The 24818-nt window shown below is 40.4% G+C and overlaps 3 protein-coding genes across 4 annotated transcripts; 1 reads left to right on the top strand and 2 right to left on the bottom strand.

The window, feature by feature from the left end:
• Nucleotides 1–1223: 1223 nt before the first annotated feature.
• mapk4 (mitogen-activated protein kinase 4) lies at nucleotides 1224–7724 on the bottom strand. 2 transcript variants are annotated; one of them, XM_030776142.1, is made up of 5 exons: nucleotides 7182–7724; nucleotides 4203–4347; nucleotides 3421–3582; nucleotides 2965–3169; nucleotides 1224–2217 (listed from the first exon to the last, which is right to left on the bottom strand). In XM_030776142.1, the coding sequence occupies exons 1-5, from the start codon at nucleotides 7722–7724 to the stop codon at nucleotides 1224–1226; spliced, it is 2049 nt and encodes a 682-aa protein (XP_030632002.1). The 2 variants fall into 2 exon arrangements, with proteins under 2 accessions (XP_030632002.1, XP_030632010.1); XM_030776150.1 differs by having other exon boundaries at nucleotides 1224–2208; nucleotides 2968–3169.
• A 5829-nt stretch (nucleotides 7725–13553) lies between these two features.
• Nucleotides 13554–18690, bottom strand: tspan36 (tetraspanin 36). Its single transcript, XM_030777710.1, has 7 exons — nucleotides 18563–18690; nucleotides 16515–16706; nucleotides 16224–16298; nucleotides 15995–16090; nucleotides 15672–15821; nucleotides 15482–15565; nucleotides 13554–15128 (listed from the first exon to the last, which is right to left on the bottom strand). Exons 1-7 carry the CDS (start codon nucleotides 18620–18622, stop codon nucleotides 15054–15056), a joined length of 732 nt encoding a protein of 243 aa, XP_030633570.1. The 5' UTR covers nucleotides 18623–18690; the 3' UTR covers nucleotides 13554–15053.
• A 3987-nt stretch (nucleotides 18691–22677) lies between these two features.
• On the top strand, nucleotides 22678–23507 carry LOC115811233 (histone H1). The gene is given in 2 exon segments (XM_075353571.1): nucleotides 22678–23225; nucleotides 23227–23507. Coding segments are annotated over 2 exon segments (600 nt in total). The 5' UTR covers nucleotides 22678–22706; the 3' UTR covers nucleotides 23308–23507.
• The last annotated feature ends 1311 nt before the right edge of the window (nucleotides 23508–24818 follow it).

The following is a 24818-nucleotide window of genomic DNA, read 5'->3' as shown; positions in this document are numbered from 1 at the left end:
AGCAAGTCGAATTGTTTTGGTGAGCAGTATGGCTGCGTTCGATCTGCAGTTATGAATCAAGAAATATGTTAAGTACAGCATTTACGCCGGTTCGCAGTAGAGGGCTGTGCTCTTTTGTTGTCTCCCGTATTGTCTGACGAACAGACGTATATACGTATATCTTTAGATCTTCCGAGCTTACTTTCTCGACGTATAATAGGCAAATTATTAAGTCTGAATTTACATTGTTCTGCAAGATCGCAATTAATTTTAGTGTGTAGTTATGGCAGAGACCGCAATTACACGAATGAGAAATAAGAAAATAAGAAAAACATAGGAAATAAGAAAAATTCATGTGTTTAATATAGGCAATTCAACGACAGCCAATGACAGAACGTTACACAGTGACATAAGTGTAAACTAAAATGTACTATTTGCAGCCTAACACACACACACACACACACACAAGTAAAGTACAAATGAAAAGATGTTTGCTTTATGAAATCAAATCTGATTTGATCTGTGTCACATTTTCAGTTTTATTATGTTTTCAGTTTTATTTCTGTTCTTGCCCTTACCTGTCCCAGTTATTAGTTTAAGTGATTTGTGGTTAAATGAATGAAAGCTTGCTACCAAAAAAAGAAAAAGCGGCACACTCAAATAATATGAAACACGACAGTTTATTGAATGAAAAGTTCTGGATAATGCAATTAATAAATAACTTTGAAGTGAGCCTGATCCCTCAAAGGTCACATGGTATTAATTAATGTAGCTGACTGCTTGGCTATGTCTTAAATATTGCTCTGTAAAGTTTGTTATATTTTTTGTCCAGTGTTAATTCCTGACTGAAACATTAAGTTTTAAACTCCAAATCATGAAGTGTGTGCAGATGTTCAAATCAAGATTTCATAAAATACATAGTACCTAGAAATGTAATCTTAGAAAAAAGGCACTCCAACAGGGGGCTTTGAGGATGGAGTTTCACTGAGAACAATCTTGTAGAGTTTGAATATTAAGCTCCCACTTGATTTCTGATTTTTCATTCCTTTTCGGTCCCTTGCCATAGCCTTCAGCGTACAAAAATTCAGCAATACGGATGCAAAAGATGTGACTGAAAAGGAGAGAGCCACACAAAAATGATTACAATAAGAATTCTATACAATATTGCAGCGCTAAGCAAAGGATCAGCTTCATTTTCAAAATGAGGGTCTGGGTGTAGCTACCTCTTCTAAGTTTCCGTAATTCTACCAGTGTTCTTTGTGGCAGATTTGAGCTTTTACCATGTCAGGAGTGGAAGTCTGAGGTCTGGAACGCTGGCGACCGGAGAGATCAGGAATACCATTAAAGTTTCCCTGTTCAGTAGCATCTGAATTTCCTCCCAGTCCTTCACTCTGACCACACATTTTGAGCGCTCGGGAAATGAACACATCCAAATCAAAGTGTGCATGTTCCTCTCCAGAGGGGGGAGTCCGAGAGCGTTCCTGGCTGGTTTCAGAACCATGGGAAATGAAGGTGTCAGACGTGGTGTCTGGCCGAGGTGAAGAGGGGGAAGAAGGCAAAATGGGAGGAGGAGATGAAAAGAAAGAGGGAGAGCTCATTCTGCTGTCTTCACTCATTAAGTCAGGAGTTGACAGCAGATCCATGGGATGGCACCTGTGAAGGAGGGAATGAGGGTGCGTGGTAGGAGACAGGGGCAGAGGAGGAGAACAGGGTGGGGAAAGAGGTTCCTGAGGTGGGCTGGGGGAGCGCAGGCCAGACTGAGTACTTTCGACCCATTGAGAGATCTCCTGGAACAGGTTTCCGGGGTCTTCGTTTTCCACAGTCCGTCCCTCATTTCTCCTCCCAGGTCCAGGTAGAGCATTGCGCTTCCAGTGGGACAAATCCAGGATGAGCTTGGGCTCTGAGTAGTGCTGCGGTTTCCCCTCTCTCCAAGCTATCTTGTCCAGGTAGGATGGCGAACCCACCTTGTAATCGCAAGAACGGCCCCAGTCGAGATCAGCGTAGGGCGCGCAGGCTCGGTCTGGAGAAGAATGGGACTGCTCCATGAAGCGCTCTGCGGAACTGCTGTGGGAGTACTTGCGAGGGTCCACTTGAGCTTCCTCGATCAGTGAGGCCAGATTTGCCCGAGGGTCCCTCTGCACCTCGTCTTCCTCGGCCTCGCCAATCTCGGAAACACTCTGCATGCACCCGCACTGGTCCCGTTGCTGCCAGCATGAATCTGACGACATGCTGAAAACAGCAAAAAAAAAAAATGAACGAGTCAATACAGCTGAATAAGTCGTAATCGTCTCGAATCATGTTTTATACGGATACTGCTATTGAGCTGAAATCAATGAACTTATTGGCTTATACCTCCACAGTCCATTGTAAATTTTCTGTAATTTGCTCACGTCGGTAACACATATCACTGGCAGTATAGAACAACAATGATATCCGAACGAAGCTGTCAGAAATTCAACCATGACATTTAATTAAGAGGAGAGTTAATGAACTTCTATATTTAACCAGCACTAAGCATCACAAAGCCCCCTGGGAAATTTCATCTTGGTTTCCAAGCATAGCCTTTTTTCCATTCTTGTCTGATCTAACTACATACATGACAAAGTAATTTTTCATTTCCAAAGTCATCTAAGTCATCTATTCTCAGTCAAACAAAGATCCAGGTGAATGGCTCTGTTAACATTAATTGAGGATACTCCACATTGTGCTGCTTTACAGAGCTGTGTATGATGTCATAAACTCATAGAAATAAAACTGGCTGCATTTTCCTATGAAGTCCAACTGACCAAGCGACGGTTAGTTATTTTCAGAACTTTAACTGTCCATTAACACAAGGAGAGTTTGGGGGCAGTCACCCTTTCCAAACAACACCAAAGGACTATAAATAATCGAATATTTATGTCAATAAATATTTATTTATGTCAAATTCATTTATTCTTATATTATGATAGTGCTTTATGTGGTTGTGGTTTCTGTTCCTTCCCTTACCTGTCCCAGTGTGATCTCAAGGACTGTCCTTGATCTGTGACCAAGTTATCGTCCAGCTCATCCTCTATACGGAAAGGCTGAAGGGACGTAGGCTCGTCGTGTGGGCAGGAGTACCGTCGGAGGAACGGGTGAGACAGGGCTGCCTCAGCAGTCAGACGGTCCATCGGGTTAAACGTCAGTATTTGCTCCAAGAAGTCAATGGCTAAAGTGTACAAAAGTACAAAAATGAATAAATTGATCGTCTATGATCCTGATGTAATAGCATGACAGTTACCGGTTCACACTTGGCTCTATTCACGTCGTGACTCTCTGAATACATTTTAACGTCTCATCGAAATATTGCCTGCTGCCAGTCAGTTTTTGGAGTATATTTCAGTCACTCGTTCAAAACTTCAGTTACTTATTCATTAAAAATAGATTCTAGTTTCCACCCCCATTTCCTCCCAATCTCACCCTCATTATCGACTCCAGGCAGAAGCTGCCTCAGGGATCTCCTGACCTCCCATCTATGGCTGACATAAGACGGCATGACCTGCAGCAGTTCCTGGCGGTCTTCCTCCCGCAACACAGGCACAGTGTCCAGGATTAATTGCATTTGTTCCAGCTCATGTGCCCCTGAACACAGCACATGAGGGCCCATAAAAAAAGATAGATGAGGGCTTACAGATAGGGAAAAAAAACAGAAGAGTATGTGCTGGTTTATGGAATATGATAAACAACACTAGAGCGCTTATTAACATCAACTCGATCCTAGAGATGACAACCACGAGGTACACACATGTTCTAAGTAAAGATCTGATATGCTGCTTGAAGTCAGAAATCGAACTCTTTTTTTTTTTTATAGAAATGTTCATGTGTTCAAGCACATGTCCAACATAACTTCTTATCTCTTCATGTATAGATGTCATGTGTTAGCGTATTTAAATACAAATGTAGCTGAGTTTGACCAGCAGGGAGAGCTATTGTAACTGAAACATCGGATGCGAGGCACTTTCGTAGTCTGAGGAAATTATCAAATCAAATCATGCATGGAAAAAAAAACATATTACATAAAAATGAAGGGCTTTAGGGCCTTAATTATAACTAATTATGGTGATTTTGCCTTTCTCTTTATCAGCCCCCCCCCCCCCCCCCCCCAAAAAAAAAGAGGGCAATAACATACTGTATTTCATTTATTTTAGAAGATTTTGCCCTGAGAGTTCTGTTTAGCCTTGTCCGCTTTCTCTTTGTCTCACCTGCAAAGAGCATCCGACCGGAGAGCATTTCAGCCAGAATGCATCCAGCTGCCCACATGTCAATGGCCTTGGTGTAGTTGTTTGGAGATAACAAGAGGCGTGGAGAGCGGTACCATTTCGTCACCATACCCTCTGACAGGTACCCCTGTATTTATGAAGACAAAGACAAATAAAGACTGCTTAAACAAAAAAAACCAGACATAATACGCTGTCTATTGGTTTGTAGTTACTGATGCAAAAAATCCTGTTCCTAGATTATAATCATGCATTTGTATTATGTTACTACTGTTTGTATCCGTGTCCAAATGTTGATAATAATAATTATATACTACATTGTTTTCCAATTAGTCCATAAATAATTCTTTCTGCTTAGAAGTAAGATAATCTGGTTTTAAAATGAGGTTGTAATCATAGTATCCACTTAAAATAGAATACAGAACCCCACAATATACACACTGTGAACAGCTTCTACATACTCTCGCCCATGTCTCTACATGCGCAAGCAGCCTTTGCCATCTCATTTCAATTCTTCAATCCATCTTTGAATAAAAGACTGAGAACTGTTCAATGTTTGATGAGCAGCAGCTAATAGGACCACACAACTACCCCCCCCCCCACCCCCACCCCCCCCCTCCATCTCGTCTTCACTTCACCCTTTTTTCTCTCTCCTTCCTCTGTGTCTTGCCTTTCTCACCTCCCAGTCTTCCCAAGCTCAGGAGATGAATTATTTGTGAGGTCTGACTGAGCAGGCCCAGCGGGGTCTAGTTTTGGAGGGGTGAATTCCACAAAAACATGAAAGCCATTCATACGTCCTGTTCACTGCATGACTTTGTACCATGGACGTGCGCTGCACCGAGGCCAAATGTAGTCATTGCAACAGATTTCAGACTCATTTCACAATTAATGCTGAATCAGTTCTCGTGTTACCGCAACTGATTTACAATTCAATCTAAATCAATGCATTACACCACAAAGTAATGAGGTGGTGATGGAGTGCAAATAGACTAGATAGGTTTTTGTCTGTGTGTTGTGTGTGTGTGTGTGTTAAGCTGTAGCATAAAACGCTGACCATCATGCTCTGTTTTCTCTCAGTATCTAGCTGATTTCTAGTGCTTTCTCACAGCACCTTCTGTAGCTGTCACATGTGGACACAGGTGCTCCTTTGACACCGCTCTTCAGTTATCTATTTTCCTCTGTAAGAGCTCAGAACTGAATGTTCCCTTCCACGGTGTGAGGTGAACGCACTCTCTTCTTAAAGCTTACAGTGTAGTGGTGCATTTGCTAACGCAGAGGATGAACTGGAAAAAATGTATTGACATTCTGGACCATTTCCAAAGAGCTCTTCTAGAACCAGTATTACAACAGACTCAAAAAAGGAAGGCTGCATGACTTGAAGGACAGGGTGACACTAGGTCTACAGCTGTTGTCAGTGACTCCTCTAAGAAGCTGGTCGTGATCAACAGGGAAAAGCAATACTTGGGCACTGAAAAACACAATAAACGCAATTTTCTCACAATAAACTGTAAACATTAAATCAAATAACTTGACAGTGTGTGTATGTGTCTGTGTGTGAGAGAGAGAGAGCGAGAGAGATCACCAATATATTTGACAATAAATATAAGTATAGGCTAACTCTGATCCAGCCAGAGCCAAGGACCCCCAAAGAGGGAAAATACAAATGTTTGTCAAGAATGGTAATAGTCTTTCCCTTATGTGGCCCCGTGCAGAGATTGACATACTTAATTAAACATAACCATTTCTTTTTTGGCATAAAAACATGAAATTTGTGTGAGTCGCAAGATTTCTTAACTACCTAGGTAACCTATGCAATTATTCATCTTCTGCAATTATCAGAACGTTTACAAAAGCATTTTGGCCATCAGACTCAGCTGACCTCATAAAATACCCTCCAGCTTGGGTTTTTACTTTACCTTTTTGTTGCTGTTCTCTCTCATCAAACCAAAAAGTTTGTGAGCACTCTCTTGTGCAAACAGAGTCATTTGGCCCCATTAGATTTAAGACTCCCACAATCACACTCGGCATGTCCCATTGTTTGCCTTGTTTCACTCTGTGCCAGTCTGTTATTTTGGTTCGTCTGCACACTGCCCCATCCGTCGCATAGCACCCCCCCCCCCCATCCCTGTTCTTATCCGTCCATTTCCTTCTAGCTCTTACAAAGCTTCCCATTCACTGGGCTCTCAGTGCTCTGCTAGTGTTACACAGTATGCTACCTTCAACAATAAACCCACACAATGGAGCAGTAAACTGCCACATTAATCTTTCAGGTCCTAATCCAAAACAGACAGGGTTATAATTCACATTGATCATACTGTAACTTTATAAGACAGAAGTTGAAGAGGTTATGGAAGTATTACTCCACAATTTGTTGGCTCTGGATGAAACAGTAGTTATTCCCCATTCAAAGGACAACAGCTGAGTCATTTGAAGGCTCCTCCGGGCAGAACATGCATAAAAGTACAACCTCTAGAGCTCAGTTCTAACGATTCATTAACGTTTGTTCTAATTCACCTCCAGCTCTGCTCATTTGCAAAAGAATCCTGGGTCGGTGTTTTGGTTGATTATATGAAACTCATTAGAGCCGTTGCCAAAATAATTTATTTCTGATGTAATGTTGAGTAAGAATATTGTAACGTATCATTGTTCTAGATGTCCTCATTTAAATCTAGACCACTGCTTCTCAACCCTCCCTTTGGAAATCACCTGAACTTCATAGACTTTTATTTCTACACTTTACCCGGCTTTTCAATTCATAATTAAACCTTTGATTAGTTGAATTGGGTGCTTCTTCAAGATTTACCTGAGATGGATTGTACTCCTTCAGCAAAGGGACTTATTTATACTTTTCTTATGTGTTTTGTGTGATTTAGGTATTCATCTCTATCAGTGAATCTTCTCCTCAATGCCAGCTCACACCTACCCTGCATTTCTGGAGTGACCTGTGAAATTGTTGACACTGACCTTGTGCGAGTAATGGGGGTCAACTATGCGAGCCAAGCCAAAGTCTCCAATCTTCAGCAGCATCTGGTCGGTGTTAATGAAGATGTTGGCAGGCTTGAGATCCCGGTGCAAGACGTTGGCAGAGTGTATGAACTTGAGACCACGCAGGAGCTGGTAGAAGAGCAAAGTAGCATGCTCCGCAGGCAGAGGACCTTGTTCAAGGAGCCGGGCCAAGTCCGTTTCCATACACTCCTGAACTATGTACAGAGCACTCAGCTGGGTAAGGTCACGAGGCAGCGGCTGGCCGTATGGACCCAGTACCTCAAAAACCCTAACCACGTTCTCGTGCTGCAGACGTTGTGTGATCTTCACTTCTCTCAGGGCATGCTTTGTACTAACTGCATCACGCATCAACAGTTTCTTGACGGCCACGCGCTGACCCGTGCGTCTGTCCACCGCTGACAAGACCAGCCCAGACGCTCCGCTGCCCAGGGGATGCAGATCCTGGAAGTGTCCTCCCAGGTCAAAGCCATAGCGGAATGATGAAGGATTCTGTCTGGCCATCTCTCAGACTGGTGCCACCAGTGACTGCCTGAGGGTGGCTTCAGAGGAAGAAATGACCACGTATGAACTGCAGTGTAAAATCCCATATAATGGACATGACCAATTAAGTTCCTAATGATGTGTGAAATAGTAGAAAAATTGCAACTCTCAGACACAACAAGCAATTTTTTTAAGATACTGATCATCATTGTGTAATGGGTTTTGCACAATCTAACAATTTCTGGGGCTTTAGCAAATCTCATCCATTATAGTAATAAAGTGGATGCCAGCCATCAATTTATAAAGAGATAATTTTTTTTTTTTTAATCATGAACAGACAGCCACGACAAAGCATGTTATCGACCCTGATTATTCTATCTTTACTGTGTTTGTAGATTCATTCTCCCAAAGAGAAAACCTTTAAATTACAGTCTGTTCCACAAGCCTAAGAAAGCAATGAGGGCAGAGTAATGGGTGGGGAGACAACTCAACACCCTTGTGCAGGGCAAGTGTTTCCATAGCAACATCCCACAGTCAGCGCCTGCTACACACACACACACACACACACACACACACACACACACACACAGTAGATGTACTGGATTATAGGCACTCTGAATGTCTCTATTAGCCAACAACAGTCTCACCTCGTTCTAAATTTTGTAACATTCCAAGAAAATCACAGAAATTCCTCATGTCAGTGGAGGCGCTGCTGTATGTCGTTCATAGTTTGCGTGTGTCAGTGGGACATTCTGTTCAGGCAGTTCCAATCTATTGGTGCTGAGTTGATACTTTAAATCCACATGTAATCCTCCTGTAATCTAAAAGAGTCTTTACTTGCCTTCTCTGACTGTAGGCTGTCCTTTAACCTCCATATTCCACACACAGCTTTCTGTCATCATCTTGCTGTGGGCAGACAGACAGGGACAAACTGAGCTAGACAAGGACAAAGGTGGGGGAAAATACAATACAGATACAGATGACGGAAAGTAATTTTAGAGCTATAATGAACATTGCAAGACTGGAAATGAAGTTCGATGATTAAAGCTCTTCTCATGCATGAGACGTCATAGAACTGTGATCACACATAATATTTCCTCCATCACTTTTGCTAATATGTTATTCAAGAGATGTCCTTCCCCTGTCATTAACTCAGAATCAATGGATTTTACTTTTACTCCTAACTAGTGGTGTGAAATGAAAAGTATAGAAAGGAGGATCAAAGCCCAGAATGTATCAAAGTCATTCACTTCACAAATAGTTTACAGGGCTCTACTGACAAGAAGAGCATTCTCATAACTGCACTAAACGTACTGCACTGGAAATAGACAGACATAATAAAAACAAACGGATACAGTTTGTTATACAGACTTCAGTTAGATAAACCTGCAGGACAACCAATTAAAGTACGGAGCCTGTGTTAATGGTGACAACACAACACTTAAGATGTTCGTAATGTAACAGTTTTACACAATTAAATTACGAACTTATTGAATTCAAATCGTCGTTTTTTTGCTATTACCTCACTAAAACATAACATAATTTGTTGCTTCACGCGTTACTCTCAATACTAGATTGTATATATTTCCTGTAAAGAAAAGTGTCATCATACGTGCAGTACGCTCTGGGAAATGGGTCCCTTTGGTGATGAAGAGGAAGCAGCATCTAATGTGCAGCAGTCTGTACAGCCCAACTTTATCAATTATGCATGGTGGTATGGCGCTGAGTATGCAAGCTAATCTGATTTAGAATCAGTCGAGAGTGACAAATGTCTACCGATCAGAGTTCTTCTTACGTTAGATTACCTTAATAGTAATACCACAATATGAAACCAACGCATGTTTTGTTGCATATACAATAAACTTGAACATCTTCAGCGTATGTTAAATTGTAAAACGTAAAAAGAAAAGATAAACAGCAACTTGTTAACTACCAATGACAAAGAGCAGAACTGATCGTTTTTGCTCTAGTTTTATTGGTTACGTCGCATTGTTCATAGCCACACAACAGAAGCTGCTGCGGCTTTGTGTGTGGCAATACTATAACGTCAGTATCATAACTACATGAGGACAGTCTAACCCGTTTGCAGTAAGCAGATTAAAATCGGGTTCGATCGCCAATCTGTATTGAAGTGATATAGAGTCGAGAATAATGCTCGGAGACACGAGATGCGCTACCTCTAAGCACCGCACAGCGAGATTTGATAACAGTAGCCTATCTTTTCATCTGTCGGCCCATCCATTGAGAAAACTACAAAGGCAGCAGCAGCGATGCAGAGAAACCTCTTACCGTAACATGCCTTTGTGAGCTTTAAAAGATTAAGCTCCAAAGAAAAACCTTTGGCCGGGTTTCCACCGTATAAGTTAATAGTGTCCACATGTCTTCTCTCTTTGTGGTTTGTTGTAAATAAATATATGTGGAATTGTACTAATATGATCCGTAAGGCTATGATTTCAGAATACGGTGCTTTGCTGCGTGAAGAATGTTCCTGGACAGTATCAGTCCTCGATCTGCCCCGTGATAAGCTCAGAGTGAGAAAAGCAACGTAGAGAAAACGCTGCACTAATGCTTAAGACCCCTATCCCCATGTTTTCTTTCAGCCTCTCGCCTCTTCTGTGTTCTCCAAGCTTTACTTGACTCCAAACTCCTCGGTGCCCCCCAAATGACGTCACGGCGTCCCTCGTCAATCAACCTCGTTATCTTAACACCTGCGTGCTTGCGACGAAACAGTAAACAAAATGAGCTCCAAAAAAATACGACAGTATAATCCACCGTTGTCATACCCTTGTGCTATCTTCAGTCAGCGCAAAGGCTTAACGAAGTACGAGTCACTGCGTCGGTTTTTGTCACGCTGTGAATAGTCACACATGAGTGCATGAGATGGGAAGTCAAGTTGCTGAATTTTAAATTATGGTTTTCGGATGTATAAGGAAGAATACTTTCGATTGCATCACAGATATGGCATATAACAGTAAAACCTAAAACTAAAGTAAGTCAATTTCAAACGCGGATTAACATTTCTGAAGTATTCACTAACCTTCACTGAACTAGTCTTGCTTGTGTGTCTGTGCAGTATCAATATCAGTACCAGTATCAGCTTATTCATCTCAGTATGTATTGCTGGCATAGGGAGAAAGACAGAGATGAAAGCAAATATTAAATTTAATACAAGCTCTTTTTTTGTAGATATGACCTCTCACTGCTCTCGCATCCAGTATGCATCTCATTGTCCTCCTGTCTTAATGGAAAATTTAATTAAATTACCAGCTCAACAGAGCAAACAGACAATAATGATTTAGGCTGAAAATACTGTAGCAATACGGCACACACAAACAGAAAGAGAGAGAGGGAGAGGGAGAGAGAGAGAGAGGGGGAGGGAGAGCGAGAGAGAGAGAGAGAGAGAGAGAGAGAGAGAGAGAGAGAGAGGTGCATTATTGTGGATGTAACAGTCTTACGGAATAGAGATGGACCTGCGCAGTCATTAATGCTTGCCCATAAGGAGTTAAACTTTAGTACCAGCAGTGCTGAGATGTGAGATGCAGAGTCCTTGGAACCCCGTTGAGAGACAGTATGCTTGGCTGTCCTCCCAGTGCCTCATCATCACAAGGGTCAGGTTACGGCCCAGAACACTCAATGTAGGGGGGGTGGGATAAATAAATTAGGAGCTGCTCTGAATTCCCTCACAGAAAACACCTGACTCAGCTCCCCCATGGAAAATCTCAGATGAGGGTGACCTGTATGGAAAAAAAGTTTCAGTTAAAATATGAAAGATCAGAGAACTAGTCATCTGACCCAACTGGAGGTCTGTTGATCAGTGACAAGTTCAGATCTGTCATACAATCACAAATCAAACAAAACTGATCACCATATCTGATTTAATAGGGTGAAACACAACAAATATGGACCAACTCAAATATATAGATATACCTTTTGAAACAAACACAAATATTAAGTGTCTAACCGGGGAACTGGACCACTGAGAGCTGCCAGAACTGCATTAAAAATGTTGGCACAGAATTGACAAGAGTATGCAACTCTATTGGATGGAGGCGACACCATTCAGAGAATGCGGCCCTCGGCTGTACTCCAATATCTGCCACTGTCCAAGTGGGTTGAGATCTAGTGATTACGACAGCCCTGGCATATGTTTTTCATTGTTTTACGCTCATCAAATCATTCCATGACTCTCTTGTGCCAGATAGACGGGACATTGTCATCTTGGAAGAGACCAAACACGTCAGGATAACAGTTCTTCAAAGTAGGACAAAGGTTACCATTGGGTGACATGAGCATTCATCCTGTTGAGAAGAGGGTAAAATTTGACTCATATAACCATATGATGTTTGCCACTGTCTAGCAGATGGCTGCATGTATTCTTTCCTTTCTTTTTCTCACAAGCATACGTTTTTAGGCACAGTAAGTGGTTTATAAACTGGAGCTTGACCCTAGCGTTCTTCGTGTTGCATTTTCCCTCTCCACCGACCCTTCTTGATGAAACTGCTTGCGCACTCTCAGTTGATATTTTACAGTCATCTGATTCTGAACCGGTTTTCTGTTTTGCCTTGCATTTCACATTGGTGCAGATATATCATGCACCCGCTGATCTGCACTGATGATGCCTTTCCTTTGGAATTCCATGCCTACATCACCTTAACCTTTTCTTGTGTACAAGGAAAGTCTTTACCACGGAGGCCTCTGTCAAACACACTCCAAAAATCGTCCGTCTTTTTTCAGTGAGTCACCGAGATCTCTTCCTCTCCTGAAATGATGATGGATGTTAAACACTGAACCACAAGTTTGTGGTATCACCTGCTTTCAGTGTGTTTTCTGTCATTTGCCCAAGTCCTCTGTTTGTTTTGGTAGTTACCTGAGGTTTATACAATATGTCTTGTTTCTTGTAACACAATTGCTTAGGCCTTGCCTTTTGGAGATGCTAAGCAAACTCTATTATTCCTGGCATCATGCAAAAACGTGAACTGTTCTCACTAAACATAATGCAATGAAATAAGTAAGTAATCTGATTGTTATTTCAGTTTATGTTCTGTCATTACATATGGACCGCTTTGCATTAAATAACATTGCAAAACACAGGAAACCTTTCAAAACAACATTAGACAGATTAAAAGAAACATTACCATCACCTATTACCTGCTCAGAATGGCGTAATCCAATATGACCTCTGAAATGAGTTCTTTCAATTATACCAGTGTCCAGCACTGTGCTCTGGTCAGCAGCCCGTGGAAACTGTTAATGCTGGGAAATGTTTGAGCCCTCTGCTGGCTGATGTTGCTACTACAAGCTGTGAACAGTACTAGTATCATTTGTTTTGGGTCATGGATTTTACTTTGAAATGCCAGAAAAAAAATTTGAGTGGCTTCACAATAACTATTTAAAACTGCATTACCAATAACGGTATCGCTAATTAGTAGTACACTGCTATTAACGAATGAAATTCAATATTCTATTTGAAGCCAAAGGGATGCACACTCCCAGTAAAATGCATAACATTATAAGTCTTAAATGATGACAGAAGATCTAAAGTAGTACATAAATTACTAAATTCTAAATAGTGCTTAATTTACATATGGTGCCTAGTTTGATGACATGAAAGGGCAAAGGAAAACTTGATGATGCTTTTTCCATGTTAGAAAGGCCAGCATGTCATGAGTGATATCTATTGATGTGTGTCCCCAAATGTCAAAGATAACCACTAAAGTCAACGCCTACAACTTATCTGAATGAGCAGGGACATTTTTTCGAGGCAAATCAACTTGCTGCTTTGAAACAAGTATGGCACAATAAAATTTGGACTTTTGCACAACTGTATTCACAAAATCAACAGACAAGATATCAAGATATTATGCCTTCATTTAGGATTACAAACATTCAAAGTAACAATGTATTGAGCTATCATTTATCATAAATCCAGGCATATCATATTCCAGGCAAATGATAATAAATGAACAATAGCAACAATGAATCATGAATGCAACACTCGCCCACTTTAAACAGCATGTTGACATAATGTTGACACAGTGATTTTCCAATGGTTTTTGAAGACCATATTTGCAGGAGGTAATCATTCAAACTATTCACTGCAACAGATATTTTAAACTCAGTCCTTGAGACTCACAGGAAAGCATATTTCGTTCATATATCCCAGCACCAACACACCAGATTCGACTTAGCAAAGCTTCCTTTTCCAAGTAGCATGTTGAATCAGGTGGGCTAACGCTAACAGAAATGTGCAGTCCTGTTGGGTCACAACGCAGGAGTTCAAAAGCAATGTATTACAACACCTGATAAAACCAGTTCAGCTGGTTCTTAAATCCAAATATGCTGATCCCCTCCTTGCCCTCTAAACACAGAACAATTTCAAATGTGTCAACTCCTTGGCCAGCGATACAAAATTGTTAGTATATGTAACTGGAGGGGGGGGGGGGGGGGGGTCGGTAGCGTATGTCATTGGAGGAAAAACAGAGATCTTAAGGATTTCAAAGGGTAAGGCTGAAATATTGTTAGGTTTGAGGAGCATCTTATAGTACTCTGTTTATCTGTCTCTTTCCTGCTGAGTGTCTTTTCTTTTTGCCGTAACTCACTCAAGACGTTTCCTATTTAGATACCATATTTTAAAAATGCATTAAAAACCTCTTTGAAGGCATATTTCTGTGAGTCTAACTACACAAGTAAGTGATCTGTATAAAATGACAAACAGCAACAAACAGGTAAAGTAAGCCTTTATGAAGTTGTCATTAGAGTGCCCTCTTGTGTATTTTACAGTTAGTACACATGATGTGTGAATTAAAGTGGTACACCAGAGGACCCCAATTACTACAGCAATTTCTAACACTATTTTCAACAACCCAAATGTATGTATTTTGTCATTTAGACCACAGACGGCTCAAAAATAGCCACATATAATGTACTCTCACCATTCACTGGCCAATCATATGTGCTAATCACACACAAAAAATAGTTCATCAGTTTGTATACGACTTATAAAGCTAGCAATAATGGTTTGCCAAATTGATATTTTAGTGAACAAAAGATATAGATTTTTTGTGATTTAATAAGTAAAGGGATAATCTAAAAGAGTAGATCTAAAAGTCAGAGCTGAAAATATTATCAGTTAATTTCCACAAAGTTTTGTAGTGCAGGTTTAGCATATGAGCAATCAAAAAAATCAAGACAAAAAAAAAAAAAAAAGGTTGTGTGCTGGACTGTTAATCCTTAAGATGGCTACAAGAAGACTTAGGTCACAGCTTGCACAAACGCTAGTGAAGTTAGCATTGTGCTACAGTGGAGTGCAGAAACTTCAGGAGCTGATTCATCAATCTTTCATTTAGGCCATCATGCATATAAAGGCTGGTAGTCATTTCTTCTGCTTCTACAGGTGATAACACAAATGCTGAGCATCCCAAAAAGCTGAGGAAGAGACACAAACATCCGTTTAAGAATAAAACGGTCTTGACTGAGTGAATGAAAACACGAGCTGTATTCAGTGAAACTCAAAAGGTCCTCTGTAACACAAGATAGTACATCTTCTTGTCATATTCAAATAGTCGTATTTAAAAAAGTCATATTTAAAAAAAGTTATATTTCCAGTCATATTAAAAAAAAAAAAATCATTAAAATCTGAATTGTAATCGAGATAGCCTGTTAAACTGGGAGAATTTAACTAACAACTGTCCTGAAAAATAAAGCTCAGCATTTAAAATGAATTACATGGCAGTAAGCTCTATTATGGTTACCAAGAAAACAATTTAGCGCAAACTTACCTTGACAATGGCAAAGCCCAAGACCACCAGCATGGCGTAGCTCAGAACATCCTGGAAAAGCTTCTCAAGTTTGGTCTCACATCCCTATGAATATATATATTATTTCAGAGTATTTCAGGTATTTCAGAGCGATGAACATCATCTAGCGTAGTCATACGATAACATGTGTGATGAATGGCTGGAAATGTACCTCAGTGTTCAACAACGCTGGCTGGTCAATTCGTCCAGTGCATCCAGTGGCATTGGATTTACAGCAGGATTGGGGAACAGTGCTATTGTTGGAGCTGTACCACGGCGTAGCAAACCAGTCTGTGTAGTTCCTCACGCCGCAGCAATGCAACTACACAGAGCGAAGAGAAAAAGAGATTCATATGGTCATTTGGTGAACATTTTTATTGTCACCTCAGGTGTAAATTCACTCTTGGAAAGTCGTGTCAACAACAACAACAACAACAAAAACTTTGAAAGATGTGAGCGCATTACAGCAGTCACCTTTTCAAAGCAAACTCTTACCTGAGATTGCAAGAAATCCACTGCTCTGCTTTCAGAGTTTTTCCCATCATACTTACTGAAGGTGTCATTCATTGAGCGTTCCAAACTACCATTTATCTGTAAAAATACCCAACTGATACATTACCATACATACAAAAAACCCCCACTCAAAACATCTATGCATTGCTGAATGAAACAAGAGAATGTACAGTTATTGTAGATAGGTAATGATGTACAGAGAAAATCTTACCTTTCCCCTGTAGATAAAGCCGAACACGAAAGCAGCGACTTCGGCAGCAAAGATGAGCAGGATGACAATCATGAACTACATGTAAATAAAAGAGAAACAGTCATTACGGAATGTCCCTCCCACATAAAAAAAAAAAGTAAACCATGCTGTAAAAATAACGGCTTAGAGGAACCGAAACAAACGAGGGGGTTGAAACCATGCATGATGACTTCTGCTCTCAGTGAAAATAAACAAAAAAATTCTTAGCAACCAAGCTTGCGAAGACAGACCATCTGAACATCCACTACTTACAAAACTCAAGCCAAGCGTGGACTCCCTCAGCGTAGAGCAGCAGCCAATTGTCCCAATGATGAACAAGACCACAGCCGCTCCAATGATAATAACTGCAGGGATGAGAGTGTACTTATCTTCCATGAAGTGCTCAAAGTTGTTGTAACTCTTAATGACATAAGCTCCAACATAGGCAAGTCCACATCCTGCGGCCTTAAGGGAGAAGGAAGCATATGAGAGCCAGTCAAACAAAGACTGTGTTTTTTTATGTTTTTGGGGAAATGGGGGGGGGGGTGTAGGACATTAAAGACAGAGCATTGTTTTTAAAAACCCCATTCTAATTGTTCATATGATAAGAAGTTTAAATGAAAAAAAAAATCAGCTTAACAATATGGTTGAGAAAAATGTACAGAGAGCAAAGTACGTCAGTAAAGTAAATGTCAAAAACAGTGGTACAAACATAACCACTGCATTACTTTTAACTCTATTTGTTCTGTTCAGCTCAAATGTTTGAGGAAGAGGTTTTTTTAAAAGGCTGATAAAACATTCCTCATGTTTGTGATTCACTATTGATCAGCAATTTCACCTTTTCCCTAAGCATAACACATGACTTGATTCTCTCACAATCGAACTGCGGTCACAGGACTGAGAGTAACCTCCCCTTAATCTTTCCTGGAACTTGGGTCTTGTGCCTCAGATATGAGAGGGAAAAAATGCACACACAAAATAAGGGAGGGGGAATCAAAAGCTAAAATTCTCTTTAGAGTAGAAATTTAGAGGTCCTGTAATTAGGCATAGAAATACTCACTGGTTGAACTCTTTTTCTGACCAACCATTAATGATGCCTTAATTCTGTGGACTATACCGTAACAGATGTCTAAACTATGGCCTCAGAAAATGCTGCTACAGGTTAAGGATATCTGAAAACTCTCTTTACTGAACTGCAGTACTTTTAGAATAGATCTGATTTGAGATCGCTTCTACCACTGCGAATACGTCTTGTAAATTTAACAGTAAGTATATGAATACATCGCAAATGTTGCAGGGTTCTTGACTGATGTTTAACCCTCTGAAACTGCATTTTTGCTTCAGTTTTCCTTTTTCCTACACAAAGATATTGGGAAAATATATCAAAGTGAGGCTACAACCACACATATTATACAAGTAATAACTACGAGAAGTACACAAACATTCAGTGCGTTCTGTTCACCGAGCTTATGGCGTATTTATTCCGTTTTAGTTGACAGTTCAACGGCTTTGTACAGTAAGATCAAAACAGGAGGGGATTTTGAGAGATGGAACGCCTACTGCACCATTATTTTCTAGATGTCCCCGTGTAGTGTAATGATCTCGTTCTGACAATGACGCAGCGAGATAGTCAGGTGACTGTATTATCACCATTAGCCTAATTACAGGAAGATTCATCTAGGTCTACAGTTATAATCCTTGATCAAAGGCCATGTTTTGCCAGCGAATCAGGAAGCAAACCCATAATTCAGACTGAGATCTCCATTTGCAAAAAGAAAGAAAAAAAAAAGTAGGCCAATTCAGTGTGTTTTGCTATGTCGGTAAATTCAAAGCAAACAGGAAGGTTTCAAATTATTCACGCTTTATTAAATTACGCTCTTTTAGATTTTGTTTGAGGGCTGTGTCCAGGTAACTCGAGAACGTGGTTTACGGCAAAGTTGTTCAGCAGTCTCGCATAACAACTTAACAAATGGAAGTTCTTCGTGAAGATTTTATTTACGCCTAGTCAAGCGTGAGTGAAATTAAACGAGTTTCAAACGCTTTCGAGACAGTCTTCCATGGCAATGTGCCCCGCACAGGCGGAACAGATTTAAGTCAATTTGATCTTGTGGGAAGTGAACAAAGACAATGGTGAAAAAATCACAGTACTTGTTAAGAAAAGTGTAATCTTAGTGTAAAGACAGACAAAAGAACAGCGAAAATGAACAGATTCCCCACGAGTTGTAATTTCGTGGGCTAAGCAATGCTGATGTTGACCAGGGCTCAGCTCAGTTTTGGTTATCGTTTTTAAAAATTAATAGGCTACTTCGAAACGTACTTACCCAAAATATTACGCTCAGAAGCAAAAGGACGGATTTAGATGTTATAATTCCACAATCCATTTCTGAAGAGGTTGTTTAAACACTTAGTTATGCCTGTAGAATATTCAGCTTCCTTTCACCTTAAGGAAAACGCAAGAAACTGACGGTTCAGATGACACAACATCACATGCTTGCGGGGGAGCAGTAGGACGTTCAGTTTGTGTCAAGGGTCCTAGAGCCGATCAGGTCTGTCTTCCGCTGGAACCCAAAAAATGACTATATATGGTTGTGCAATTATTTAAAAGTCTTGGAATATCGCCGTTTAAAATTCCTGATACTTTTTCACATCTTACACATAGAGAACCAGCAAACGACGTGACGACAACACTTCAAACACAGCCACAACCCATACTGACAGGCTTAAAAACTTTCTAACAATAATTTTTAACATATGAGAATGAGTTGTATTCCATTTGAGTTTTCCTGACGGTGACTTGGCAATAAAAAACAGTTAAACAGAACGAGAATATTGTTGCCCATAGCTTTTATTTTAAATAGAGTTCGTTACCTATGAGCAATTTTATTCCAGCTAAAAGAGGCTAGGCGAACCTAGCAGGTAGATGTCGTTTTAAACCCAGGTTCAAGCCAACACTGGGTCAAATTAAGCCAAAAATACAGGAATCAAACATCATGTGGTTTTATTTATATAGAATCTCAGCACATTGTTTCCAGACTTCGACCCACTAAGCACATGGAAGACGTTCCAAAATGATGAGTCAGTTCACCTTGCAATCCTGCAAAAGACTGACGGAGTTGAATAATATCACCCAAAAAAATCCATTAGCCCAGTGGCTTGGGTAAGGGGAATAGCCTTATTATTCGAGGCAGTAAGGGATTCATTTTCTTGGATAGGCAACATCTGACTGTATTTTGAGACTGGATTGATTAAGGTTTCATTGTGACAGTCTGACACCAAATCAGACACTTAACCCAAAGATCGCTCTAGCACCAGATAGCCAAATAAATATGGCAGAATTTAATATTCATCTCTCTAAGGCCCTGTTTACACCTTGCATTAAGATCCGATTTTGGTGATCCGATCACAAGTGGACAGCTCAAAAGTACAGGTGTAAATGCATCCAATGCGCATTGATGTCGCATCATGATCCGATCACTCAGACCACATTCAGAGGTGGTCTGGACCGCATATGACCACAGTCTTATAGCAGTGTAAACCCGAATGGATCTTGACCACACTGAACGACCGCCTACTCACCTGACGTCCTCTCCTTACGCGGAAGTACGAAGTCATTCGTATGTACACATTAGCTCGCAAACGGCATCATATTTAAGTGCGACAACAAGCAACAACAACAGGCAAAATAGATAGCTATAGTTTTGATTTCTTCTTCTGCTTCTGCTTCTTTTCTTGTTCTTCTTTTAATCTCCGACAGACTATGCACAGGAAGTGTATTGATGCCTCCGCCGATTAAAAACAAGAACGTGTAACGTGAAAAAGCTTAATGTTCCAAAACTGCGGTCGATGATCACCAAATTTCTCACGGACATCTCTTGTCAGAAACGCCTCCTCCTGTCAAAAAATCAAAATCGAAATCCTAGGAGTATGGTCGTTATCTCATGTTGAGCGTTTTCTTCTCTACTGACACCCATTATAAGAAAACAACTTAATGTACCAAAATAGCGATCAGTGATCACCAAATTTGTCTGACATTTCACATGCCGTAAACACTATCTCCAATCAAAATAACAAAAACAAAAGAAAACTGAAATTCAATGAAATGGGTAACGTGTTGGAAATGATCTACGTGTTTATTTGCATATAGAGCAGGGAAGTGAGACCCGATCTCAAGTGGTCATTCGAGGCACGGATTCTAAAGCCAGGTGTAAACGGACGTACTTAGAGCTGTCCACTTGTGATCGGATCACCAAAATCGGATCTTAACGCAAGGTGTAAACAGGGCCTAAAAACAGATCCAGCTTCTGAGGCCTAATAGCTGAAGCTGAAATCAAATCCATTTTTTCAGTCCTCTTGCAAGCACCCCTTTTACTGGAGTGACAAACTGAGATAACACACTCAAGTGTTTGACAAATGCTCATTGTTACTTGTCTTAGCAGACAAATGTGTGTCGAGTGGAGGCTACATGTACAGCTGTTCTCTAACAGAATGTACGACAAGTGTTTTACTTTGCCCTGAATATTCAATTCCAGACTGCAGATATCTACATGCGATGTGGAAATGATCCAGTGTTGCCTCTTTGTGAGGGATTCTGCCATGTGCTTAAAACATGGAAGTGCATAATTCAGGTCTTTGTGTCCAGGTGAGCATACATTTGTGTGACTGGGTGAGGAGTGCAGTAATGCACTTGGAGTGACATTAGAGTGACAGGGTCCCTGCCTTTAGCATTGGTTAGGATTTGAGGACCCTTTGCAGACACCTCACTGCCGTAATCTATGTTCTGTAGAATGAATCGGAGGCAAAAGCTAAACACAAGCACGTTCACCAGTATGCTTCACGGAAAAAGTCCAGTATGCTGTGGAGTGTATGGCACTGATGTTAATGGGGCAAAAGAAAACAAACACTAAAATTTAAATTTATTCGGTCAATGGAAGCTGACAAGACCATAACACCGGTGTGGTCACGGCACGGTTAGGAAGAATGTCTTTAATTGTAGGAGCGTCTTTTTGCCAGTGAGGCTTTTTATGTACCCTGGGTTAAATCTTTTTACTAACTCCACACTAATCAAACACCAGCCCAAATATATCAGCCCTCAAAAAAAAAAAACAAAAAAAAAACTCTTTTCAGCTTGAAAAAAGTCCTCTCATGCATTATTTTTCAAACAACACTGCCCAGAAAATAATCAAGATGCCTATTTTCAAAATCATCTTAAATTCTAGATATATTGTGCAAAGCATACAAATATGAACCATTTAAAAAACGAATCAATACATTTTGAAATGAAGTGTCACAAGAGCTAAAAGAAGAACAAGGAGAGCAACGTCACTACAGGAAATTATAGAAACGCTGATTCCTTAAATTATATTTTATTGCTGCATGTGGGATCTTATATTTAAGAAAGAAAGAAAGAAAGAAAATAAAAACAGAAGGTCATGCAAGGTTACGTTATACCCATCACCCGTCTGGACTCAAAGATAAGTACACACTCTAGTTAAGATAAGTTAGTATTACATATAGAGTCTGTTTAATATACTTACCGAAAGCTGTCTCAAATATTATCCGAAATATTTGTGTTGTCTCTAGTATCAATGGTTGGTCTGATAGAGAGTGTTCCCTTTGAGAGAATTATAAGTTTGGAGTTTTATGTTACAATTACGTTACAAATACGAGGCAAAAACAGAGGAAGATATAAACAAGAGTTCGAATTGCGTAAGAATCTGATAAGACTGTATGATTCATATGAGACTGTTGTGACTTGTTTTTCATGTAAATTAAAGTGAAATTAACCGTGTGAAACTGTTTTAATTTGTTCAGCCCAATTAAGTTTGTGTGTGTGTGTGTGTGTGTGTGTGTGTGTGCGAGCGCGCGCGCGCCAGGATTACCCTATCCTGGCAACGTTCAGATTTCCCGCTTCAAATGTCAGGGGATTAATTGAGTAAGACGTGTTGAAGCGGTGTCATTTTCGGTCTCTTACAATATATCTATATTCAATTTAGTGTAGTATTGGCTACATGTAGCCCCATCCACATACAGGCTGAATCCACCAAAGCTGATTTGTCAGTCGCATAAAAATGATCTCTCAGATAAACCATCCGTTCTGATACACAGTTACTTGCTTGCTATATTGTCTACATTGTTTGACTCATTGTTATGTTTCAAAAAAGCGCCATAAAGACACATTACGTGCTCAAAAAATGTGTTGTGTCCGATTGTGTAACACGTCAGACTAAATGTGTGCCCGTACAGTACTGGACTTGTGAGTTTCATGTACAGACCGTTATTCTTCTTCTTATTATTATTATCAGTAGTAGTAGTAGTTGTGCGTGAAGGTGAAACGCAAACAGTGGCGCCTCGAGTCTACACGGTTCTCATCAATTCTATATTAACAGTCTGGGGACATCCCATTATCACTATCTAACGTGCTAGAGGCCACTGAAGAGCTCACTAAAGGAAAGAAGATTGCGAGTCATGTCTGCGGTGGATTCCGTTCCCCCGGCGTCTTCTGCCAAGACGGCCAGGCGAAAGTCCTCCAAATCCAAGAGGACCGGTCCCAGTGTCTCTGATTTGATCCTGAAGGCTGTATCAGCATCAAAGGACCGACGTGGAATGTCCCTTTTCGCTTTAAAGAAGGCGTTATCTGCCGGTGGGTACAATGTGGCCAAAAACAACTCTCGCGTAGTCCTGGCAGTTAGGCGACTGGTTGCTAATGGTAGCCTACTTCAAGTGAAAGGCACCGGGGCATCAGGGTCATTCAAGATCGGCAAGAAACAGCCAGCTGGGAAGAAAAAAGCTGTTAAGAAAGCCAAAAAGCCTCGAGCGAAGAAAACGAAAAGAGTAAAGGCTAAGAAGTCCTCTGTGACCAAAAAGTCCCCAAAGAAAGCCCGGAGAAAGTCGAGCAGCCCGAAAAAGGCCAAGAGACCTGCAGCTGTCCAAAAGAGTAGGAGCCCCAGGAAAGTCAAGCGCAGAGTCTCCAAACCCAAGAGCCCCAGGAGAGTCAAGCGCAGAGTCTCCAAAGCTTAAAGCTGCCCCTAAGAAGAGAGCGACAAGACGATGGCCACCTGTCCCTTGAATGGACGTCATGTGTGATTGCACTCTCTGTGCAACAAGTGGACTGTCTTTGAAATTTTTCAAACTCTGCGCGCAAGGCAGTATTTGTGCATTTTCATTGCAGCTCTGTCATAATATTATTACTTCACATATGCTAACGGTGGATGCAAGTTCGTCTACAATATTGTAAAGAAGTATAGCAATAAACGAATTTCTTTTGAATACTTTTGTTGAAATTGATTTCATCTCAAATTTCCGATGGAAATGATCTCACATGGCATCACAAATGGCATTTAATTCGCAGGCATCATCAGGATTACTACTACTACCACTACTACGTAAACATTTGAGTATCAGCAGCCTGAACAGACGTGTATGAGGCATTGTTTTTATAGATCCCCTGATTGGATATGCCTGTATGAATGTATGATATTTCACAACATCGAACAATGAAAAACTAAAACATATAAATAGATTTTGATTTTAACATTTTAAGCATTCAGGCAATAACCGTACATATAAATGAAACATACTTCTTTATATGTAGAATCTGCGAAATACTATCTCTTCAGAAACTATGCCTAATAGGATATGAGCTGTAGAACACGCAACACACAAGCAAAAATCAAAAGACCACTTTGCATCGAGTTTCCAATTGTCCGAAGCTACAGTGAATATTGCTTGGCGGCAAGACTAAATTGTCATTTAGCTTTGTCCCATTTTTCAGCCGTTAATAGCCTAATTGCAGCCAAGAGGGTGTGCGTCACTGATAGCATAACGACTACAATGTGCGTAATTACGCACGCCCAAGATATTTTCTTAGGGGGCACACGTTCCTTAATATGTTCGTTGCCTTTATATGACACATCGGCTTGAAACAGTTACTCCGAAGTCCATGGCTTTTGCCTAACATTGACACAGCACTTACTTTCTGTAAAGAGATTTCGAAACAGGCTATTGTTAAAGGCTGCAATTTATCTTGCCCTCCTATTCTAAGAATCTTTTTAGATTCACATGCTGGCTTGCCACTTAAACATCACTATTTTTTCTCCACATTCTTAAATTGATTTGGTCGTGACAAATAATTTAAAACCCATATATGACGTGTATATCCTTTTATGTTGGTGTTGCCTGTTGACAACAGTTCATATTAGTTAACAAAAACAAAAAAGTTGACATGCGCACATAGAACACGTGTTTTGTGAAAAGGGTTATTTTAAATGGCGTCAATTAAGTGATCCTAAAGAGCGCGAGAAGACTTTAACCTGAATGAGAAAATCTATATTCATATTACATTACTTGCCAGTCTTTCTTTCCTCTCAGTGAGATTTCATCTAAACAAATATATGACAGCATGAAGTGTATTTAATTGCTCCTAATTTGTTGGAAAAAGTGTTGTTCCAGTTTTCAGCATAACTATTTGCGTGCGTGCGAAATCATCAATAGCTGCAAATTGTGTTTTTCATGATGCTGCAATATCAAAAGTTTCATTAATATAACGTTTTAGAAACAGATTTAAGCGTTCAATTACTG

This window comes from Chanos chanos, chromosome 1 (assembly GCF_902362185.1).
Source record: "Chanos chanos chromosome 1, fChaCha1.1, whole genome shotgun sequence".
NCBI lineage: Eukaryota > Metazoa > Chordata > Actinopteri > Gonorynchiformes > Chanidae > Chanos > Chanos chanos.
The sequence above is the reverse complement of the archived record's forward strand: the minus strand, read 5'-3'. Positions and strand labels throughout refer to the sequence as shown.

Excerpts from the sequence above, each read along its gene's own strand:
- mapk4 (XM_030776142.1), bottom strand. The coding sequence starts at position 7,724 with ATGGCCAGACAGAATCCTTCATCATTCCGCTATGGCTTTGACCTGGGA. Across the intron at positions 4,348-7,181 it reads ACCCCCATTACTCGCACAAG|GGGTACCTGTCAGAGGGTAT; the intron begins GTCAGTGTCAAC and ends TCATAAATACAG. Across the intron at positions 2,218-2,964 it reads AGATCACACTGGGACAGGTA|TGTTTTCAGCATGTCGTCAG; the intron begins AGGGAAGGAACA and ends TTTTTTTTTTGC.
- tspan36 (XM_030777710.1), bottom strand. The coding sequence starts at position 18,622 with ATGGATTGTGGAATTATAACATCTAAATCCGTCCTTTTGCTTCTGAGC. Across the intron at positions 16,091-16,223 it reads GCTTTATCTACAGGGGAAAG|ATAAATGGTAGTTTGGAACG; the intron begins GTAAGATTTTCT and ends GTATTTTTACAG. Across the intron at positions 15,129-15,481 it reads TGGGCTTTGCCATTGTCAAG|CTTTTTGGGATGCTCAGCAT; the intron begins GTAAGTTTGCGC and ends TCTCTTCCTCAG.